The 23,125-nt window shown below is 33.4% G+C and overlaps 2 protein-coding genes and 1 long non-coding RNA gene across 3 annotated transcripts; 2 read left to right on the forward strand and 1 right to left on the reverse strand.

Moving 5' to 3' along the window:
• Nucleotides 1-724: 724 nt before the first annotated feature.
• Nucleotides 725-6,450, reverse strand: LOC105347157 (H/ACA ribonucleoprotein complex non-core subunit NAF1). Its single transcript, XM_034457626.2, has 9 exons — nucleotides 5,803-6,450; nucleotides 5,160-5,214; nucleotides 4,923-5,016; nucleotides 4,252-4,334; nucleotides 3,854-4,014; nucleotides 2,294-2,345; nucleotides 1,991-2,121; nucleotides 1,848-1,888; nucleotides 725-1,481 (listed from the first exon to the last, which is right to left on the reverse strand). Exons 1-9 carry the CDS (start codon nucleotides 6,414-6,416, stop codon nucleotides 871-873), a joined length of 1,842 nt encoding a protein of 613 aa, XP_034313517.2. The 5' UTR covers nucleotides 6,417-6,450; the 3' UTR covers nucleotides 725-870.
• A 358-nt stretch (nucleotides 6,451-6,808) lies between these two features.
• On the forward strand, nucleotides 6,809-15,256 carry LOC105347158 (mitochondrial import inner membrane translocase subunit Tim23). The gene is made up of 9 exons (XM_011456083.3): nucleotides 6,809-6,984; nucleotides 8,990-9,051; nucleotides 10,037-10,133; nucleotides 10,254-10,322; nucleotides 10,883-10,949; nucleotides 11,075-11,133; nucleotides 12,365-12,496; nucleotides 13,483-13,503; nucleotides 14,402-15,256. Exons 1-9 carry the CDS (start codon nucleotides 6,912-6,914, stop codon nucleotides 14,539-14,541), a joined length of 720 nt encoding a protein of 239 aa, XP_011454385.2. The 5' UTR covers nucleotides 6,809-6,911; the 3' UTR covers nucleotides 14,542-15,256.
• A 1,664-nt stretch (nucleotides 15,257-16,920) lies between these two features.
• On the forward strand, nucleotides 16,921-21,313 carry LOC109618150 (uncharacterized). The gene is made up of 5 exons (XR_010707480.1): nucleotides 16,921-17,350; nucleotides 18,737-18,773; nucleotides 19,111-19,176; nucleotides 19,538-19,610; nucleotides 19,847-21,313. It is a non-coding gene; the product is annotated as an uncharacterized lncRNA (long non-coding RNA).
• The last annotated feature ends 1,812 nt before the right edge of the window (nucleotides 21,314-23,125 follow it).

The following is a 23,125-nucleotide window of genomic DNA, read 5'->3' on the forward strand; positions in this document are numbered from 1 at the left end:
TTATCTCGAATGAATCACTAAAAAAAACCTTTTATTGTTTATATTTACATCTTTCTTTTACATTGTAAATGCTATTAAATTGCTAATTTATGACAATTTTCTCGTTATAATAAGTTGCCTTTGATTAACGAAAATAACTTAATAGGGACGAACGAAAAAGACTGTCCCTTATAGAAGGTAGGGGTACATAACATTTAAACACATTTTTTTAAAATAAAAAATTGGTTTCAAGTCTTGTGACAAGTTCGTTACTTGAAACACATTGATACAAACGTGTGCAGCTAACCAGAATCTTCAAATAGCATCATTCATGTCAATAGTATTAACAAACAAGAGGCTTTTAGGGCATATTGCTCACCTGTGCAACAATATCAAACCGACCAGTGTACCAAAGTCTACCTCTAAATTTCAATTTTCCGCCAACACACACTGAACACTTAGTTCCTCTATTCTGCCTTTGTGCAATAATTTCAAGATTCTTAATTTCATGTCTTTTTTTTAGAAGATTATTTTTTATTGCTCCGACCACCTTTTTCATGGTTTCAACAAACTAAAAAACACATCAAACATGCCAGTTTTTGCTATGAACAAAAAAATTTAGTAAATTTCTATTGGGAATTACAGCCTAATTTTTTGGAACTAACACTTTTTGTAAGTTGTCAAGTGTCAACAATGGGAGATTCTAGCCCTAGCTGCTGTTTAATACAAGTTTGAAAAACTGACAATGACTCGATCATTTTTATTTTTTAAATGAGTACCTTTAGTTTTTTTTAAGGTTACATAAAGTACATGAATATATGTATATAAACAATAAATCCCATATCTAAAACCATAACAACCATTTTTATGTACAGTTCATATTCAACATTCTTATCCCACATTATAATTGGGTGGTGGAACATTGGGGTCAAATGGTGTTCCCTGATTCTGTTGGAAAGCTGGATTCTGGATGTACCTCTGATCTGTCATCATCTGTCGGTTGAACACGGGAGGGGGCTGTCCAAAGCAGTGAGGTGGAGGTACAGACATATTGGAAAATACCCCACTGAATTGTGGGTAATATTGTCCTCCATTTTGAGGCAGAGCATTATTCTGATTTGGCCTACTGTATGGGTAGTTCATGGTCTGTGTGGTTGATGAGTTTGCATATGTATTCGGATTCCAGTTGGACTGAGGCTGTGATTGGTTGTTCCAGTTCTGAGGCGGATTTGGATCCGGATATCTGGGCTGAAAAATTGGCTGTCTGACAGGTCCACCATTCTGATACATGACAGGGTTGTTCACAGGGTTGTTCTGAGTCTCAGGTGTTTGTGGAAACCTTGGAGGTGCACCGAATGGCTGGAAGGATTGGTACTCCATTGGGGGCTGGCTTTGTTGTCTTCCTCCTCTCTGGTTAAAATTTCTCCCTCTGTTAGACTGGTTACTGTAAAACTCTCTCCTGTTTCCATGGGCAGGGTTATTGTGTGTTCCATTTCCATTGCCTTTTAATAAATAACAATTTGATGATAAATGTAAGAACATCACTCATAAAACCCTACAATGAAGATAATGGTCATGAAATTTAAATACCGGTATTAAGAAACCGTAACACCTCAAAGAGATAATTGCTAACCGACTCATAAGGATTTATACTATGTCTTGCATTTTATATGCATTTCATTAAATACCATATGATCAGCAGAGTGGGTACTCACAAGCACTGGCTAGCATTTTTACTACAGAGATAAGGCATTAGGAGAAAGCATGCTTTAGGTTTCTGATGAACTTCTCTTTCTATTCTCAATAGAGAACTATATTATCCTCACTATCAAATGACAATATATGAATTCTGAAACAAAAAATCCTACCTGAATTTGTTTCTTCGGTACCATTTTGTTGAACTGTCTCCCTGCAAAAGACAAAGAAGTTAATAGAAGAACATGTATTTAAAAAGATTATTTCAATAATACACTACCAACGAAACCATTGTATCATAATTGTAATAATGTACCTGTCTTTCTGTCTTCTCCGACGAACTTTGCGCACTCCCGGAAGCTGGTCACCCTCTTCCTGTTCGTGTCCACGGTTACGAGATTTAGCTTTGGCTCGCCTTTCTTCTTCATCATCAGAATAATCAATGTACTAAAAATATTTTAATGTACAACAAGATAGAAAGAAAGTTTTCAATATTCAATTGATAAATTGTTAAGACAGATGAAATTGACTCATGAATTCAGATCATTACTGAAATAAAAACACGAACAAAACCCAAATCAAACTGGTATGTGCTTTGGTACTTATTCCATTTTATTACCTTCTCTGGGGGTTCATTATTGTCTTCCCATGATGCATCAGACCCTTTCATCCTGCAAAGAAATAAAATTCAAGCACTGTAGAATTCATCACAAATGTTATAAATGCACACACTTCCTAGATTTCAAAATCTTTATTTAGATTAAATAAAGATATGTAAACGAAGGCAAAAGAAAATCAATGTACTGGTTGTTAGGCCAATTAATTCAAACCATAAGAAATGCGGAAGTGCCCGAGAACAGGGTTTGACATTAACTTGATTAAGTTTTTTAATAACTAGACCAGTCGGGCTACCTCAGCAATTTTTCACTAGCCCTGACTCTTTTACTACTAGCCCTGACCAATTTTGACAAAAATAAACTAAAAGTTATAAATGACAAACATAAAATATTAAATACCTATTTCTGTTTAATTGTATTGGTTTATCTTTACCAATAATGATTCATTCAAACACTATTTACGATTTAATTTTATTCAAACTGTACTAATAATGATACAAGTATTCAATGGTTGACCAGGGACCAACAAAACTTTAGGGAGACTTTACTTCTCCTTAACAGAGAAACGTGGAGAAGTTTGAGAAATCGGGGAGACTTTCATTACTTGACAATGGCATAACAATAATGATGATATACACACTCAGATTTAAACTTTCTTAATTTAAATTAGATTAGAAACAAGTCATTATAATTAAAAAATAAAACAAATGCTAAAAATTGAAAAAAATTATCAAGTTTATTTAATTTAAATTATTTGATGTATTCGTACATTTTATAGATCAAATGTTTTGTAATTCTGTTAACTAAAATGACAAATAAAATCAGTCTCTGTTTTTTAGTGTATTTTGGTGGCATTAGTCCAACCCAACCATTATGTTGAGGATTCAGATTTTGTAAAAAGATGTTATAACAAAGGGTTTATGATTATTTTAGCATATATTTGGCAGTATTATTAGCTAATTACAAGTTACCAACAAATTCACTGTTATATCAAAACTGGCCTTAAAGTAATAAACATTGTTTTGTACAGCTTGTGGTTGCATCACCCGTATTTATAACCCAAAAAGATAAGACAGACTAGATTAATTAATCACAAGAGACATAAACTGAGTTTGTGAAGACGTCTTTAGAATTAGAAAATTATCATTTTATTGCCCTTGGGGTTAATTTACATGATTATATGAACTCCGTGTACAGGGCGACTTGGGCTTTTCGTTCGTAGGAAATTCCGGTGAAGTTACCGATCAAAAAGAGAGTATTTCCCCCACTTCATCCTCTAGGTTAGTCCTTGGGTTGTACTTAAATTACGGTTTGTAGAATTTAAGCCAGTTAGGAAAAAGTGCTTTTACTTCTATTGATATGAATATTTGAGAAAAAGTATGTGCACACTTTTTATTTCACACGACCAGTCGGGCTAGTACACAGACATTTCACCCGACCGGACCTATCGTTTACAAGACAATGTCGGTCGGACGTGCCTTAGTGTCAAACCCAGCCCGAGAACCAATGGATTTTTGGGGTTTTTATGGGGGGGTGTCTTAACTGTCCTTAAGTATACATACATTCTGAGATGTTCCACAAACACATAATTGGTCAGATTCTCTACTTTTGGAGCACAGTAAACTTTCTGTCCACAGGAGATGGACTTCTTCTCGATGTCTTTGTGACTGTTGAACCTGAGCGAGTACCATGGAGATCCAACAGGTCCAAACACCTCAAAGATCTAAAACATTCACAAATTTTATCTAGAAATAATAACACGATAAAACAAAACAATCACTATGTCCTGAGAATATCTTTTCATTCTCTTTCACTTTCAACCATCTGAATCACATGAAAATCCATAAATTGTTGTTGTACGTTATTTACCTATTGATATTAGATTATAATAAGTGTGATTTTAAAGACATGTTTTGTATAAAATGAAAAATAAATCTATTCACTAGATACATGTACTAACCTGTCCAAGGACAATTCTTCCTTCCAGGAATAGAATGGTGTTCTCATTCAATGGAGGTATGTTTTGATTGGCTTTTACTATCACTGGAAACAAAAGAAATGTGGTCAACAGGAAGTCCATTATTCTATCTTACATGTACATGTAACAGGTGGTGCGTCCAGTCTCAAACTGGACTCGAACCCAAGGCCTCTTGCAGCTCTCCAACCTGAGACCCGATATATTGACTCACAGTTACACACCTGTTAACCTGGTGACTTAAACAAACCAGAAAGTAAAGCTGACTTTCAAAATGATATATTTACTAACTACAGTGAAATAAGAATATAACATAGGTAGTTAAATATAAGAACAGAAGTTTTGAGTTATCACAAGGACAAAAACATTTCATTAGACAGACTCTTTGTAAAAAAATTAGCCATCCTAATTACTTTAAATTTTCAGATATAATCTATTTATTTTTTTTTATACATACTGGTAAACTATTATTCAAAAAAAAAAACATTTCATGTATTTTAGCCTTTAAAATTTGAATATTTTCTTTATACATGTATCTTAAAACAGAGCTCTTATTTGTAATTTTAATACACTAGATGTATTGAATGATCAATACCAACAAGGGTAAATAGATCTCATACAGAAAAATTCAAAACGTAAATATTGTTAAGACCTACCCAAACATCCCACAATTCCTGTGATTGTGCCGGTATGGACAAGCTCTACATTGGGATCAACTGTTATAACCAGTTCCTCTAGGGGAGGCAACTCCTTCAAATTAAACAAATTCATTGATATGGGAGGAATATTTCTTAACATTATAATTAAAAGCCAAGTGAACACATACTTAAAAATTTTGTCAATGTTTTACTCTATATATTACATATTATCCGTTAAATTTAACTTGTACTTACATCTGGATATAATTCTCCTTTAGTTCTTATTTCACTCTCCTTCTTTCCTCTTGATCTAAAATATCAACACAATTCTTTATTTTCAATCAAAGAACTATATTTGATATAAAGGTCATTAACATTTATCTGGCTCCTATCCATTTTAACCAATTTTAAAAAGTTTGATATCAAAATGATATCTTCATTAAACAGAAATTGTCTATCACAATAATCTTATGATTAATCTACTAATTGTCATTATAATCCAACAGCTGTTCATCTATGACGTATCTAAAATGGACCTTTTCCTGCAATTTTGTAAATAATAGAATAAATAGTCTTTCTGTCTTCATATTAATCTTTCAGAAATATAAAGCACATGTTACAAGATGACATTTATGACACCATCTCTAAAATATGATGTCATCAGGATAATTGCCTTTTATATACATGTACTTATGCTCAACATGAACTACCTTTAACTTAACTTTTAAGGCTCTCTTTGCAACTTTAAATTGGTGGGGGGGGGGGGCAAAAAATGTTTACCACATACATGTACAGTCCTTTCAGGAATGCAACACCAAAGTAAAAAAATACTAGCTTAATTTATTTTATCAATATACTGCACAGACATAATAATCACAAGCTCATGTGATTCTCTTACTTGTTCTCCTCCTGGTCATCTGATTCAATGATTATACACTTCTCTTCTGCCTGCACAAAGATCACAGAATCTTCAGAATCACTACTGGAATCACATGATTCATCCTGTTTCTCTCTGTATGCTGAATCTGACTGAGTGATATCTGCACTTGCACTGGAGACTCCATTAACTTCACCATTCTTGGCATCTACTACAATCACTTCTGTTACTTCAGTTGACACTGCATTTTCGGCAGTCAGTGGTTCTTTTTCATTGTTGCTGGAGAAAGAAAAATCCTCAAAGGTCTTTGCATTAGAAGAGTCTCTTTCTTTCTCTGGCGATGTCTCTTTCTCAGATTCATTCATGATGCCTTCTTCCTCAGTGCCACAATCAACAACAGTGCAAATCATTTCTGAACCTCCATCTTCAGTTTTTATTTTAGTTAGAAGATTAGACCCCTCCTTCAAAGGTGATAGCTGAGATTCAATTCCTTTGTCTTTTATGTCACTTGTTCCTTGACTATTAATGTTATCTTGTGATACTGGAATTGTGCTTTCACTTTCGACTCTCTTTGCTGTCGTGTCATCCTCTTCCACACGGCATCCCTCCTGATTTTCAATACTGTTTACGTCCATAATGATAATCTGTTATAAATAAAAACAAATCGTAATTAAAATTTCTGTAGCGATATTTATCGATTCAAGATACTTTAATATCTATTTAAAACTGTAACAATACATGTATATACAAATTTAGATTGTTCTTCATCAACAGTTAAAAGTAAATGAAATCTTAGTCTTACGATGAACAGTGATGTTTTGTGTTGTAAAAAACCGGAACCACATGGGAGCACAAAGTGAAAGTAGTCATGCGTACATAGTTTATTTTTCTTGCTAACATTTGAAACTAAAAACTTCTCATTACTGACAATATGAAAACAAAACAGTTTAATACTTGAATAATACTATATTTTTTCAATGATTGTGATAAAGATGATTTTTAATCAGAAATTTCTTTAATCGAGTTAATTTTGTAGTTGACGATTGCAGCACTTCCGGTTTGACTCGAAACGCACATGTAAAGTCAAATCTCAATATTCAGAAACAGTTTATGACATTGTGGTTGAAATCATGAATGGACGGAAGGATAATTCAGCATATGGGGCATATGCTCCATACTCAGATCAAGACATCAATGTCCCAGGTTAGTATATCTCATGATGATGGTATTAACCTTGAAATGAAATATCTTTAAAAGTGATCGTCAATGACAATGTCACTAAAATAATACGGTTATTCCCGGCTTGAGATGGCAACGTAATAGTATTTTTTTGGTTTTATTTTAATATGAAATCAGGATTTTTGAAATTTCTTCATTATTTGTGTGTGAAAGAAACATGATAAATAGGTTGCAATGCAAGACTCTCATGTTACGTAAATGATTTTTGTTATGAAATGATACAAATTATCTTTATAATAGTTCTTTAGTTATGAGTATTATAGAAATGGGAAGGCAAATGCGGTTGGGGCAATTTAAGAGTTAGATTATCTCATATAAGTAGGCTTGAGTATCACCAGCTACCTCACGATATGATATGTATCGCGAAATATAGCAATACGTCATGTATCACAATATTTGTTAAGTGAACGATAAATAGTCTGGTATCTATGTTGCCCACGTCTATAAGAAATAGTACCATATTGCATGAAGAAAATATGTCAACAATTCACAAAATCAATCAAACTGTTGAGATATAAAATTCAATTGATTAGAACAAAATGAACAAATTATTCCTATACTCTGTCCCAAGATATTTTGGATTCACGTTTGGCTTAATTGTTTGATATTTATAAATACCTCAGGATCCAAACGATGTTCATTCAAAAGTATGAAAAATTTCCAAGATTTCTCAGTCAAAACGCCCCTGTTAGCTTATCAGGTTTTAATACAATGCTAAAAAATGTTATGTCTACGGAGATTTTGCATTGCAGCAAGCCCGGATGATAACGTTGAAATATTGCGCGATGTATTCCGAGTGTATTCCGAATGGAGAAAAGATGTAAACATTCCCCATTATAAATCTCCGTAAGGAATCTGTTTTCGTTCCTGTGAATTTTTCCGAGTGAAAGATGATAATGTGTCAATGAAATTATCTTGGAAAATATCCCTTTCAACTATTTCAATTGCACTTCTTTTACAGGTAAGTGTATTTTTATTAAAAATCGTCCAAACGTGAATCCAAAATATCTTGGGACAGAGTATAACTTTAAGTTCTTAATGTCTCATGTTATATGTATACTATACATACATTTTCTAGATAGTCAATGAAAATTAACTCATACAGTAAATCACAATACACATCTGACGATACATGTACCGTGGCCCCTCATGATCAGTACGATCGATATATCGCCATATCGTTACACCTCTAATAAATAGAATATTATATCATTAAAATGACAAACATTCTACAGATTCAGTTTAATAAATTGATAGAACTCCTCCCCTATATTTGCTTCATAGCAAATGAAAAAAAATATCGCATTGTATCTCGCCTAAATTTTTATGTGATTGCATGGTCGCAGATATATTATGATACATTGTAACACAGTTGCTCTTTTATAGTCCCATTTTAGCGCATTCAATGTATTTGGAACAATCACTACCACATTTAACATCACATTTAAAAAATATCTGTTTACTGTTGCCATGATCAGGATAAAATCCGAGATATTCCAATATATGGTGAAATGGCATGCTAATTCAAAGTAAAAATATTTTCAAAATGCATTGGTATGACCTATTTAATGGATTATTTAGTGGACTTAACTACACATATACCGGTATATTAAAAAAGGTTTGTAATGCATATTCATGTGCCCTGCAGATTATTTTTAACATACTTATAAATCGGCGAGAAGCAGATCTGCTTTGCAGCTGCTACATTGCAAGTATTATACTATATGGGACAGATTCAAAAATCTTACTGTGACCCGAGCATAGTCTGTTATTGGTTATTCTCTCTGATACATATGACATTGGCTGATTATTAATAATAAAATATTTTATAAATACTTAAGTCTTTTGAAAAAATTATTATATTTTACTCTTGTCAAATTTTCCGGTTTAAAGGATATTTTGGAGACTTGTCAAGGTGGAAATATATGACTTTTTATGAAATTAATTTATGTTATAATACTTTTTTCAGTGACTGCAGGACAGGGAGCCATGGTGTCACCATACCTAAATTTTAACCCAGCATATGTCCAGGTAAAATTATTCTCATATATGTCATACTGTAGATTCCTAAATAAACGCAAGAAATAAATTTCAGCATAAAATGCGAGAAGCAAGTTCAAGCAACCCTCGGGGATTTTAAAATCATGCGTTCATTTTTCAAACTGTTTTGAACTATAGGAAATTACAAAAAAAATTGGTGAGCGCGATTTTATATTCTGGCGATTTGATACAAAAGAGTTGTATCGCGGAATTAAATACCCGAGTAAAATAAGGAATTTACAGTTTGTATCTGTATTTAAAAGTAATTTGACAAGGTAAAAACTGACCAAGAAAAATACTACCAAACAATTTATTATATCCAATGATGGCCATGTTTAAATGTTTATAAATAAGTTGGTTGTGCCAAATGACTGTCTTATTGACCGTCTTCTCTATCTCCTCTGATGTGGAGCAGTTTGTATCTGTATTTAAAAGTAGTTTGACAAGGTAAAAACTGACCAAGAAAAATACTACCAAACAATTTATTATATCCAATGATGGCCATGTTTAAATGTTTATAAATAAGTTGGTTGTGCCAAATGACTGTCTTATTGACCGTCTTCTCTATCTCCTCTGATGTGGAGATATGGTCAGCGTCTGTCATAGGCACTGGGCCAGTCTCTGTAAAGCCCCTGGTTCAGATCCCATCAATTGATGCAGTGTGTTGTGTCACTAGACATGGCATTATGTGTGCATGGTCTCCATCCACTTACCGTAGCTGCAGTTGGTACTGGCTTATGCTGGGGAGTGATGGACTGGTGTCCCATCCAGTGGGAATCAATGACTCTCTTCTGCTTATAACCACTGAAACTGGTTATATAGTATAAGTATGAATATGAATTGACCCAATGACCCTTATCACATATAGCTTCATGGCTTGGATAGAATTAAATTTACTATCTCCAATTTTTTCTTCAATTTGGCATGAGAAGGGTCAGGCCATTATTGTATATTCTTTGATTATTTTTCGTTGTAGAATCCGGAATCTCAGTATATTTATCCAGAGGGAGCCACTGGTCAGCGAGGAATGTGGGAGAAGAGCTTTTCTATCATTGGTTACAGTGTCCTATCAGGTACAACCTCAAATTCATCAGATGATAAAGCAAAGTTAGTTGGCTACTCGATTTGCTTTTTACCAGGATATTTGAAAAAGGTTCATCAAATTCTTAGAGAAGATGTTTTTTTTTTTGCAGGTGGATCATTAGGAGCTATGAATGGATTATACAGATATAGGAAAGAATTATTATTAAGAGCGGCAGAAGGTATGTCCTCACCATGTAAAATATTATGGAATGAAATGCTGCAGATTAGACTCAATGTATATATATCCATCTTTATATATTTTGGTTTTTGAAAAATGGGGGTAAATTTGAAACTTTTTCATAATTCGTTTAGTCATTTTTCACAATTTGAGAAGTTTGTAAAAGCAAACAATACCAGATATAATCTCTGTGTAATGTATTTTTTTTTATTAATGTTATATCTTTTGCAAAAAATTGAAAATCAGATCTTCTTGAAAATAACTTATTGTAAAGTGTAATTGAAAACTTTCCAATGTCTGTAAATGGGTGATACACATGTACCAGTACTTATTAATATCATAATGACTAGAGATTGAAATCAATAGAAAACAGTAAAGATGAGGCACAAATATTGCTCATGACCTTGATCTCAGGTTGACTAAAGTCAAGGTCACATTATAACCTACATGGTATTAATATTACTTTAAAAACGGACAGGGTTGGTACAATGTTCCCTTAGTTGTTTATAATATTTGGGATAGTGTTCTTATTTTTCAATTATTGATGATTTTAACTTGCAGGAGGACCTAAGCCACCAGCATTTACAGAGTATTTCAGAGGCACCTCTTATAAAGTTTTAAGAAAGCAGTATGTGCTTTGTATATCATTTAAAATCACACCATGGCTATTTTAGCTGAATTGCCAATCCCTTTGAATCAGTTTTCACAGGAAGAGAATGATAATTACTAAATGGTATTCATTTATTTTCTCAGAGCATTAACAGCTATAGCAAAACAAAGTGCATCAGGGGGACAGTCATTTGGAATTATGGGTAAGATTGATATATTTTAGTACTGTTTTAGAGTTCTGTAATGGTTATAAGCTGAAAACTGTCCAAGCAATCAGTTATTGTTAGGTTTGAGGGGCATCAGTACCAAAGACAGTACAATAACTGACAGAATGGGTAGTTTGAGGCTTATAACTTACTTAAATTATTTTGCCTTTTCATTGCTTGTGAAAACTTTTTTTATCACTCTGCTTCATTAAAAACCATTTCATTCACCTTGCACTATCCAGTTAGTCAACATTAGTCATTAGACCAAAACAGATCAGGTTTGTACACTGTAAGTATACATGTACTAGATATTGATCAAATAAATGAACACTTGTCATGACAATGAAGCATGTTTAGATAAACAAAAAAAAGTGTTTTGCACTGGTCCTATTATTCAACATTGCATCATGAAAACACACACAAAGGTGAGCATACTGGAAGGTTAAAATCCCCGCACTTTGGTCATTTTTGTGCAAACAACTGTAGAGGATGGTGTGATTCTTTAAGAATTAAAATATTAAAACAAGGATTTGTTCATGCCTGTTTTGATTTAGAAATCTTTTCTGATCCTGTTTTATACAAAAGGATGTCATTAATCAAGCACTTCCACCAGGGAGAATTAATGCTTTTAAAATTAGTGCAGATAGATTATTTTGATTTTGCCTGAAATTTCTCTTTGTGTAATGACCTGTAAATTTTAATTCTCATTGATATTCTACGCAGTTTGCACCAGAAAGCTGATAAATTTCCGTTAAAAATTGGAGAAACCAGTAGTTGTGTTTTTCTCTCCTATAATTGTGTTTTTGTGAGTTTGTGGTACCTCAATTATCTGCAGCCGTCCAGTATATCACCTGTAGCCATCTATTGACTAATAAGTAGAAAGTATTGGACAGCTACGGGTAACTTACCTGAGAGTTGCAGGACAATAAGATATTTTTGGGGTTTGGTTTAAGAAAAGATGAGATCACAAAAATGTTTAGATATATCAGAACTGGTTTTACATTGTAATACTGTGATTTTTAAAGAAAGTTTAATTTGGTGATAGAAATTTCATCACCACTTCATTTAATTATCAAGAAAGAGAACTCCTTTATAACATATTATTAGAGTGTTATGTTTTGAACAACATTTATCTTTCTTTGACAGAGAACTCCTTTATATTTGAAATGTTACAGTGTATATTTAAAAAGAATATATAATAAATTTGTGTTTATCTCCCCTTTTTCAGCTCTTTGGTATACACTGGCCCATCTATTGATCAATAAATCTACAGGATCAGACAGCAAATGGCACTGTATCCCAGCGGGACTGACCGCCGGAATGTTGTATCAGCTACCTGAACAGCTGCTGCAAAAGGATGGTAAGTATATGACTGTTCTTAAAAGTTGCTGTAAAATGAGAAAATATCGTGCTTTACAAATGTTAGCGCCTTTGGTGCAACTGCCCCTAAGCTGTAAAATTTATAGTGTGCCAATGACTATCCGCATGTATCCATGTTTTGAAACAATTACATCGATCCCATTTATGATGGTGGAAATGTGCGATTTTGTAATTTTGGATATACAATTCTGTTTGTTAATACAGTCGCACAGGTTAACTCTATGGGTAATCAAGTAAGATCTGACAATCAAATAGTAATGGATTGACCAATTTAATATAATCACTTACTAGTACCTATCATTAGCACTTTCCAAAATTGGCGTCTACCCTTGTCAGTACCTTGTCAGAGGTGTAAATGTGATCAAGGGTGGTGATTGTTCAAGCTGAAATAGGTGGTTAATTATTTTATTGCATTTTGATTGGCTGATATAAATAAAACTACCGGTATACCTGATTACCTCTTCGTTTTTTTATTTAAATTATAAGAAATGAACTTGCTCTTCTATATTTACATGCTATTTACTCATCACTGGTAGCATTTGGTTTTCCTCATCTTTTAAGTCTAAGAACTCCTCTGGTTTTATCACAGTTGCTATATCAAATTCAAAGTCTGAAAACTCAAACTTGTTTACAAACAACATGCAAACACAGCATCTCTGATAAATGATGTTTTTTTTATCTGACTAGTTTATTGTCTCCATCAAATATGGATATAAGAGAACAAAGCCCATGTGTTTATTGCTTGCGTGAACACAGGGCTAAGAATTAAATCCAGGCGTAGATCAAACAAAGAAAATTATTTTATTCTTTTAAGATATAGAATGTGTGTAGACTAGAATTTATTTGTGCATGTGTATGCGCCAAATTTACTTGTTTTACAGCACGTTGCATAGGGATAATATGATATTGAACATGCATTTTATCATTTATCTCTTAACATTAAATTTTTTACCTTTTCTTTTTCAGGTGCTGAGGGAAAAGCCTTCAGTAAGTTTTTATTTATAAATCTATTTCAATCTTTGGGGGTTTTTTTTGGTTTACATTGTTTCAAATAACCAACATAAAGATGAATGTTTTTGGATGCTCTTAGAATATCGTTAACTTTTAGAATATCTGAAAAATGTGCCCTTACTTTTTGATTAAAATACAACAATGGTAGTTATACATGTAGTTACAGATTCAGTTTTTGTCATGTTTATATTGAATTCTACTATCTAACAAATGAATTTCATTTGTTTGGGAGGGGGGGGGGGTATATAAGATTCATCTTGTCCATCTGTCTGTCTTCTAGTCGATATCTTTCCTAAAGAGGAACATTGTAAGTCCCTACTCCACACAAAGATTGCTATGACTTGAGTGTGTCATGATTTTCACTTTAGGTCATTTGGGCAAATTTTAGGTCACAAGAAGGAAAAGAGCATAATTTATGTCCAGGTTATACGATATCTTTCTTATGGAGAAACATTGGAAATTCCAGCTTCACACAATGATTGCTCACTGTTCCTCTAGTTTTTGGTGTTCAAATGTATCGCTGATTCTTGATACTTTTATTTGTAAACTTACATCGAACCTTTGACTACCTAAAACATGTATTGGTATACATATATGAAAATTTTTAGCTGCATTAATATATTAATGATCACAAACATTTTTTTTTGGTGGACAAGATCATGCGGTCTAGGTGCATAAGTGTATTGTGGGTTTAAAATCATAATAATATAATCATCAATATTCATGATAAGATTTGACTACCAGTAATCAGCAATATTCAATCTGCTATTTTTGGCCTTTTATTTCCCATAATAGACTGTCTTGCTGATCCAGTCAATATGGAGAATAATTAGGCCTGATCATTTACTGATAATTGTTTAATTTTAAATTTCAGATCGACAGATACCATTTATTAATAAAACCATAACTTACACTAAAATTCCTCCACTCGTGAAAGGTGTGGGAATAGGACTCGTTCCAGCCATGATCGTGGGATTCGCTTCAGTCATTGGATTAGGAGATTTAGTGTCATGATTCTTGTGTCCACAAGTTTAAATTTTAACATTATAAACACCAAAACATGAATGATACATGTATGTGTGACATTGTGAACAATTATGTGATCATTTCGGACATGAAACATGTGAAATGCGGATTTCACACTAGAATGATTTTTTTTGGCAAGAGTGATGGGTTTTTTTTACTATGGGATTCAATATCCCAACTGATATAAAAGATTTGAGATAGCATTCTACATAACATTTAAAACTTATTATTCTGTACATGCAGTTTTAAATGGTAGATTCGATATTACACTTGCACTGATAAGACTGATTTTAATCATGATATTCATGTGGTTCATGCAAAGTTGATACAAATAATAACTAGCAAGCAGTGCTTAGTCAGAAAGTATACCTATCATCTGATAGGAAATCTGTTTGGGGTTTTTTTCAGCCATACTTTAGCATACATGCTGATCCTTGTATGAACATGATGAACATAGTTATTAACTCCTTCCTGACTAAATATAGAGTGTAATTTGTTCAAGTATTTAGTTTATTTGTGGATATTGATAACCACTTGTAAACAGGGAAGTGATCAATCTACCCATCATGATTCATGGATCATCATTTTTACTTTATTTTGTTGGAGGGCCTGTACGGTACAACTGATCAGGACTGTCTGCCCTGATTTTTGATGTGACAGATTTATTGTTGCTAGAACAGCAATAAATACATTCATAAACCAATTGTTTGTAGTTTTATTTGGTTTGTATTGATTTCACTGTGAAACACTTTATTTGATTCTGAATATTTGTTAAGTACACTGTAATTCATTATATCCATTAACTTCACAATGCCTTATAAAACCCACAGGAAATGAAAATCACTTGACTACAAGTGTCAATTTATAATTAGCATGTTCGTTATAAAAGGGTTTTACTGTATTTTGTTTCTTAAGGTGCTGTCATACGATACGATTTTCCATTAGATTTTCCGTCAGATTTTCTCATCAGATTCGCTTTTGACTAAAATCGTACCGTGTGACCAACTAAGTGGAAAGTCGAAAGCAAAGTCTAAAGTCGATTGAAAATCTGAAGTGCGTCCGATTTTCAATCGACTCTCTGGTGAGAATCGTGACGTCACAATACTTTTTCCCGTACAACGAAAATATTGAATAGGTTGCATTAATTGAAAATCGATTGTAAAACCATATCGTCTGACCACCTCAATAATCTTACATGAGCAAGTCGATTGAAAATCTGATGGAAAATCGCAGTGTGTGACCGCAACTTTAAAGAAACTTTAAAGGAATAACACATAATCACAAAATGGCTGACCACTGATCAAAACGACATTTCGTTTTATTAAAAAGATTTTATGGACTGAAACGTGTAACTTACTCCATAGCCGAATAGATAAAGTGTCGGACTTGTGATCCGTACACCCAGAGTTCGAATCCCGCAGGGGCTTTTGTTGCTACTTACTTGAATAATTTTTTAGATATTCATTTTTTATCCCCAAACTGCAAATTTTTCGCTTATTTTACATTTTCAAATTTCATGTTAATTTGAGTGACTTTTTCCGGGTGTGTTATTCCACCTTAAACAATAAAATGCTTTCTTTGGTGATTCATGCGGGATATGAAGGTGGCGACATTGCAGAGAAAAATACATAACCCGCGTTATGTATTTTTAGCTCACCTGTGGAAGCATCCTCAGGTAGTGTAGATTCAAAGCTGTGAAAATCATGACCCCCGGGGGAAGGGTGGGGCCACAATGGGGGGGTCGAAGTTTTACATAGAAGTATGTAGAGTAAATCTTTAAAAATCTTCTTCTCAGAAACTAATCAGCCAGGAAAGCTGAAACTTATGTGGAAGCATCCTCAGGTAGTGTAGATTCAAAGTTGTGAAAATCATAACCCCCGGAGGTAGGGTAGGGCCACAATGGGGGGGGGGTCGAAGTTTTACATAGGAATATATAGAGTAAATCTTTAAAAAATTTCTTCTCAGAAACTAATCAGCCAGGAAAGCTGAAAGTTGTGTGGAAGCATCCTTAGGTAGTGTAGATTCAAAGTTGTGAAAATCATGATCCCTGGGGATAGGGTAGGGCCACATTGGAGGGGGGGGGGGGTGTTAAAGTCTTACATAGGAATATATAGAGTAAATCTTTTAAAATCTTCTCAGAAACTAATCAGCCAGATAATTCTTTATAATTGTTAAGACTTTGGCTCCAGGAAAATTCTTCGGCCTCAATACTCAAGACTGCAATACTCAACATGTGATATGACTATAAAATCAACCCGTTAGAAAAGGGACTAATGATTATAAACATAAGAATATCCAGGGGGGAATGGATTTTATTTATACGGGATCTACATGTATTATTATACCCCCCGCAAACGAAGTTTGGGGGGGTATATAGGAATCACCTTGTCCGTCCGTCCGTCTGTCCGTGTTTACGAGAGTGCATGTATTGGGTTCTTTTTATACTTAATTGGTACTAATTGGGTACTTTTTTCTTATTGGGTATACCCAAGAGGAAGTGTCGCTTAATCTACTTAAAATGCCTTAATTGGGTACATGAAAGTTAGTACCCAACAAAACTTAGACACTGCGACTTGTCCAATAAAGTGTCTGAAAAAGTTGCTTCTATGGACGCACCATGTATTCGCTTCTATATCATACTTTCGGAACTCGAAATTTAGCTAAGCTGCGGTCATATTAACTCCCGAGAGTTCCGAAAAGCAACTTCCGTTTATCTTGTTCTTTCGAGCGTTTGATTTCACACACAACAACAATGGCGTCTGCAAGGCATAGTGAGCACGAGGTCAAGATCCAAAAAGTAAGTTTCTTGATTTATTTACACTTTAAAAATAAGTCTTGCTTTGATACATTATGTCAAACATAGGGATAATTTACTTTTTAAATTAATTTTGAACTACATTCGGATAATTATTGTAATAAAAGGACTTATGTGTATTTCGAATTTCCTCTGTCTTGATCGACTTAACATATAGCGGATGCCCTTTTCATTAAAAGTAAATTTAATTCAAAACCACCTTTGTCCTAACCTCTGTTCTGCAATGTTAAACCCGAACATGCTGGCCTTCACGCACGAGTGACCTGAGACAATAGACGACACAGGTAAACTAGAGAGGCCCAAGCTGAGGGGGTATACACAGCTGTCCTGTTAAATGGGTGATTTGCCACCTAATTACTGGTACAATATTTTGATAAATAACAACTGAATTATCTCCTTGAAATTGGTAGGCTAATTGTACAAGCTCGCTTGTCACTGAGACATCGTAAGGTTATTTAAAAAATGGAATTAACACAAAAGAATATATTTTATGGAGATAATTTGAAATTTTAACACCGAGGCACTTAAAATCATGTTTTTACTAATGAAACATTTTTATAAAAAAATAGATGTGAAGTTTTCCTATTCTTTTTTAAGCTTTTTAACTATCGTCGGATTAACCAGAATTTTCTCTGTTTCCCAAAAACGTAACTTTTCTTCTTGAAGAATGCAGAAACTTAATTTATAATAAAAGATTGTTTTGCAGAATTTAATGCCAATTGATTTTTTAAAAAGCCTTAAATAACAATTTCAAAATCCAAATTTCTGTGGTAAAAAGGGTTTAATAATTTTGCCATCAGTTGTCTACTTATTCCCTTTTGACTGAGAAGTGAACAGGCATAGCCTAAACTCATGCTATGTCTGTCCACTTCTCAAAAGAGAATATTGTCTACATTATACATGTCCTATGATTCATTACTGCATGCAGATGTGTTTAAGTTTACATATTACATTTAGCCTACATGAAATAAAGAATTTGTAATGCATTATACTTTAAAACTAGTCAGACCAATTCCATGACTGTTCTAAGGGATGAAAATAAATGTAAATCAATTTAAAAAAATGAAAAAAAAATAATGAATAAGCAAATCATTTATTGTACAATAATCTAACAGATCTTGAGGTCACACTATAGCGGGCTATATATTAAAAACTACACTATGTATGAAAGTGAGAAATCGTAAATGTGGATTATTAATTTTTGTACTATTCTAACATCTTGTATGTTTTTGACGATGAATACATTATTAGGTAAAATAATAGTAATAAATCGCTTGTCCAATTTTTTTGTTGGATATTGTGAATCGGTAAATCCGTTAAGTATATTGTATAAATATAGAGATATATTTGCATTTTTATTATGCACAGATGGATCAACTACCAAAAGAAGAAAAGATGTGCTAAGGTAAGAGCATATAAAGATACGTGCCACATCAAATATTTTCTTTCTGTAGTAAATTGAAAGTAGAAAACATGGCGGTAGCGTGTTGTGAGGACCAAGCTGCTATGATTACTGATATCTTACACTTGTATATTAATGTGTGTTTGTGTGTTTGCATTTTCAACTCTAGATTAAATGGCCACAAAGAAACAAAAAGTTTGGTTTCTATGGTGAGAACACTGACAGGTGTACATTAATAAAAAGTGAATGTAACCTTGGCTTGAATTAAGCAGACGTATGACACAAAATCCAATGATCAAGCCTTATGAATTTTTTTTAAATCGATTTCCTTGTATTTCAGAAGATGCTGTAGCTGTTCTCCTGGATGGGGGTGTTTAGTGGCCAGCATGATCCTTGACGGAAAAAAGTAAGTGTATGTAATATTTTTTGTGCTTTGTTTTCTTTTCTTAGAAACATCCTAATGCATGTTATCTTCAAGTGAAAAGCACAATATTTTGCTATTTCAAAAGTTTTGAGAAATGGATTCATGTATTTAATTTTCTTAATATTTCAGTGTGAATGCATACAACGGAAACATTTTGTAATGAACATTTTTTACTGCTTGCATGTTTACACCATCATAGTTATATTCCTTTGATGAACATTGCTTCAGTTAGATGTAAACCGTTTGTTGTAAAGGTGTCTGAAGATTTGGTTTTTGGAACTTGATAAATTGGAAGAAAAAAACACTTTTCAGTTGCAATTAATTGAATAAAACTTTCTTGTAGTGGTAGAGGAAGAAGACATACAGGAAGATGAAGAAGAGGAGACATCACTTCGAGGAAAGAAAACCTTAATCTAGTAAATATTTTTTTTCTTCATATCATACCACATGACTGATTTGAGTTAATCTATTATTTCAATTAACTTTTCTAATTTTAAACTCCTACCAAACAGGATAATATCAGTCAAATTTTCTGTGCAAAGTAATTAATAGTAAATTAATTAGAAAAATGGTGTATATTTGAGTTATTTTATTTTCTAGCTTTATTTAATTAACACATTTTTATGTGATGTACAAATTTGTTTCATTGCAGCATGAATAAAATGGACGGAGGCTGTACTGGAGGAGGTTAAGGAATATTTCAGAGAATGTCTGAACGCAAACACCACTCTAGAAAGAATAACTTGCAGTATGGTGATAGAGGAAAGCAGAGCTAATGGAGGTTCCATACTGTATAGGCTATGGGAAACTCTAAAGAAGAAAGTGTGGAATCTGATCCCCACATTTTCATTTACCTGGACATTTGATGAGAATTTTGTTTGATCTAGTCAAATTATTGCAAGATTGCAATTTATTTAACAGTATGGTAGTATAGAATTACTCGTAGTATTTTCATGGATTTTCTTTATTTGATGAGAACTTCTTTGATTAAAAGAACTGACAGCCATTTTTTGTAATTAAGGACTTGATTCACTTAAAGCTGCTTGGTCCGATTTTGTTGTAATTACAGTATCAATTTTTTTTCCATACAAATCATTTATCTTAGAAAGTTATGGACTTTCTCCTATTTACACCAGCAGAATCAGTCTCCTTTCAAAGTTAGAAATATTCAAAGTAAATAAAGATAATTTCTCTTTGGGCAAACGAAAAAACAAACCAAAATGCATCACGGGAATGTTTAGAAAAGGAAACCGCTTGGTTTCGTCCCCCGAATGATTGGGGTTATTCAACCCGCATGCTATGCATCGATTGTAAAGAAAGCAGACTTTGGAAATATTAGCGAACAAAACGTACACATGTTTATTTGTAATTTGTCTGATCATTTCGACCTTTATTTAAAGCGATGTCAAAGTCGTAATACAACCATACCCGTCTCGTTGTCGGGGTGAAATTTAACATGTGGCGAAATAACGCGGTACCTTTAATCTCGTTTGTTTTGTTAGCAAAGTTTGTACGTATTTTACTTCATTGAAATTTGGCATAATTGACGGGTAAAACTACTGCAATGTCTATTGTTATACATATACTAAGCATAGCCATCGTTTAAAAGCGTGCATAAAATTTGATATAAAATCGGACCAAGCAGCTTTAAGACATCTTGTGCCTTTTGTCATAAATATATCTTTATATCAAAGCTTAGATTAATATCTTTCTGTGTTTTGAAGATAAAAATAAAAGAAAGTGGACACCTCATTAGTTCTGTAATTACATATACTTCATGGTAGACGAAATGAAGGTTTGTTGACAAAATATTTTCATTATATTGCTTGAATTTTCTTGAACTACGACCATGTTGCAATTATTTAAGATCCATGCTTAGAAAAATTGCTTTCATTTGCATAACAGCCAGGTAGTTGCAAAATGATGGTACATGTACCTTGAACTATCATTAATTTATTTTTGTAAAGGTTTCTAGACCAGATGTGTAATGTTAGAATTTCAGTATTCAAGAAAATTTGAACTATTTAATGCTTATGCTTATGAATGCCAAATATTTTAGTATAGTTTCATTAAGTTTAGATCTCTTTGAAAAATAAAAGCGAAATGTTATATTAAAATCTCTGAAACTTACTTCTTGTGATTCAATGTGGTTATAAATTCCTCGTATTTAATTAGGAATCTTCAGTTCTAAACAAGGGCTATGTAAATGCCTTCTACCGATTGGGTTGTATTCTAATGCAGGAGAACATATATTGAAGAAAAATACCGACAGATGTTCCAAATATCTGTAAAGTTATATTTCAATTAAGGAAGAAAGGTAACCAAGAGGATTTGGACAGATTTCCAGATCTTGTTGGGTTGTATTTCAATTAGAGAAAAATAGGTTACCAAGTGGATTTGGACCGATGTCCAATTCTTGTTGAGTTTTATTCTAGTTAAGGAAGAAAGGTAACCAAGAGGATTTGGACAGGTGTCCGACTTTTGTTGGGTTGTATTCTAGTTAAGGAAGAAAGATAGCCAAGAGGATTTTGACAGGTGTCAAATTTATATTGGGTTGTATTCCAGTAAATGAAGAAAGGTAACCAAGAGGATTTGGACAGGTATCCGACTTTTGTTGGGTTGTATTCTAGTTAAGGAAGAAAGGTAACCAAGAGGATTTGGACAGGTGTCAGACTTTTGTTGGGTTGTATTCTAGTTAAGGAAGAAAGATAGCCAAGAGGATTTGGACAGGTGTCAAATTTATATTGGGTTGTATTCCAGTAAAGGAAGAAAGGTAACCAAGAGGATTTAGACAGGTGTCCGACTTTTGTTGGGTTGTATTCTAGTTAAGGAAGAAAGATAGCCAAGAGGATTTGGACAGGTGTCAAATTTATATTGGGTTGTATTCCAGTAAATGAAGAAAGGTAACCAAGAGGATTTGGACAGGTATCCGACTTTTGTTGGGTTGTATTCTAGTTAAGGAAGAAAGGTAACCAAGAGGATTTGGACAGGTGTCAGACTTTTGTTGGGTTGTATTCTAGTTAAGGAAGAAAGATAGCCAAGAGGATTTGGACAGGCGTCCAACTTTTGTTGGGTTGTATTCCAATTAAGAAAAATGGGTAACCAAGCGCATTTGGACAGGTGTTGTATTTTATTGGGTTGTCTTCCAGTAAAGGAAGAAAGATAACCAGGAGGACTTGGACAGGCGTCCAACTTTTGTTGGGTTTTATTCCAGCTAATGAAGAAAGATAGCCAGGAGAATTTGGACAGGTGTCCAATTCTTTTTGAGTTGTATGCCAGTTAAGGAAGAAAGGTGGCCAAGAGCATTTGTACAGGTGCCCAATTATTGTTGGTTTGTATGCCAGTTGGAGAAGTAAGGTAGCCAGGGATATTTTGACAGGTGTCCAATTTATATTGGGTTTGTATTCCAGTGAAGGAAGAAAGGTAACCAAGAGGATTTGGACAAGTGCCCGACTTTTGTTGGGTCGTATTCCAGTTGGAGAAGAAAGGTAGCCAGGAGGATTTGGACAGGTGTCTTATTCTTGTTGGGTTGTATTTCATTGAAAAGAGACAGGTAACCAAGAGAAGCTGGACAGGAGTAGAATACTTGTTGGCTACTTGTTTGTATCCAATATGAACGGGACTTTAGCATAAGACTTGCTTAATTTTCTTGTAATGAATGTTGTTAGGTATCAAAAACATGACTGTATTTGTATTTACATTATGGTAAGCATGCCTCCAGAAGGAGGCACTTTATATGTGCTAATTTCTGTGTAAATATGTGTAAATTATAGAGGGAAATAATACCTAAAACAATAAAACAAGCATAAATTTGGAATGAATCAAGAATAATATATAATATAAGAAATCCAATAAATGTGGATACTTAAATATATATACCCAATTAGATTAAAACAGTTACAACCCAAAAACTACTCTCTCGTATGTACGG

Source organism: Magallana gigas, chromosome 7 (genome assembly GCF_963853765.1).
Source record: "Magallana gigas chromosome 7, xbMagGiga1.1, whole genome shotgun sequence".
Classification (NCBI taxonomy): Eukaryota; Metazoa; Mollusca; class Bivalvia; order Ostreida; family Ostreidae; genus Magallana; species Magallana gigas.

Bases quoted from the DNA above. Each gene is read 5' to 3' on its own strand.
- LOC105347157 (XM_034457626.2), bottom strand. From the start codon at position 6,416: ATGGACGTAAACAGTATTGAAAATCAGGAGGGATGCCGTGTGGAAGAG. The intron at 4,335-4,922 runs GTAGGTCTTAAC...TTTTGTTTCCAG, and splicing joins AGGAATTGTGGGATGTTTGG to TGATAGTAAAAGCCAATCAA. The intron at 2,122-2,293 runs GTAATAAAATGG...AAATATTTTTAG, and splicing joins ATAATGAACCCCCAGAGAAG to TACATTGATTATTCTGATGA.
- LOC105347158 (XM_011456083.3), top strand. From the start codon at position 6,912: ATGAATGGACGGAAGGATAATTCAGCATATGGGGCATATGCTCCATAC. The intron at 10,134-10,253 runs GTACAACCTCAA...TTTTTTTTGCAG, and splicing joins TGGTTACAGTGTCCTATCAG to GTGGATCATTAGGAGCTATG. The intron at 10,950-11,074 runs GTATGTGCTTTG...TTATTTTCTCAG, and splicing joins TATAAAGTTTTAAGAAAGCA to AGCATTAACAGCTATAGCAA.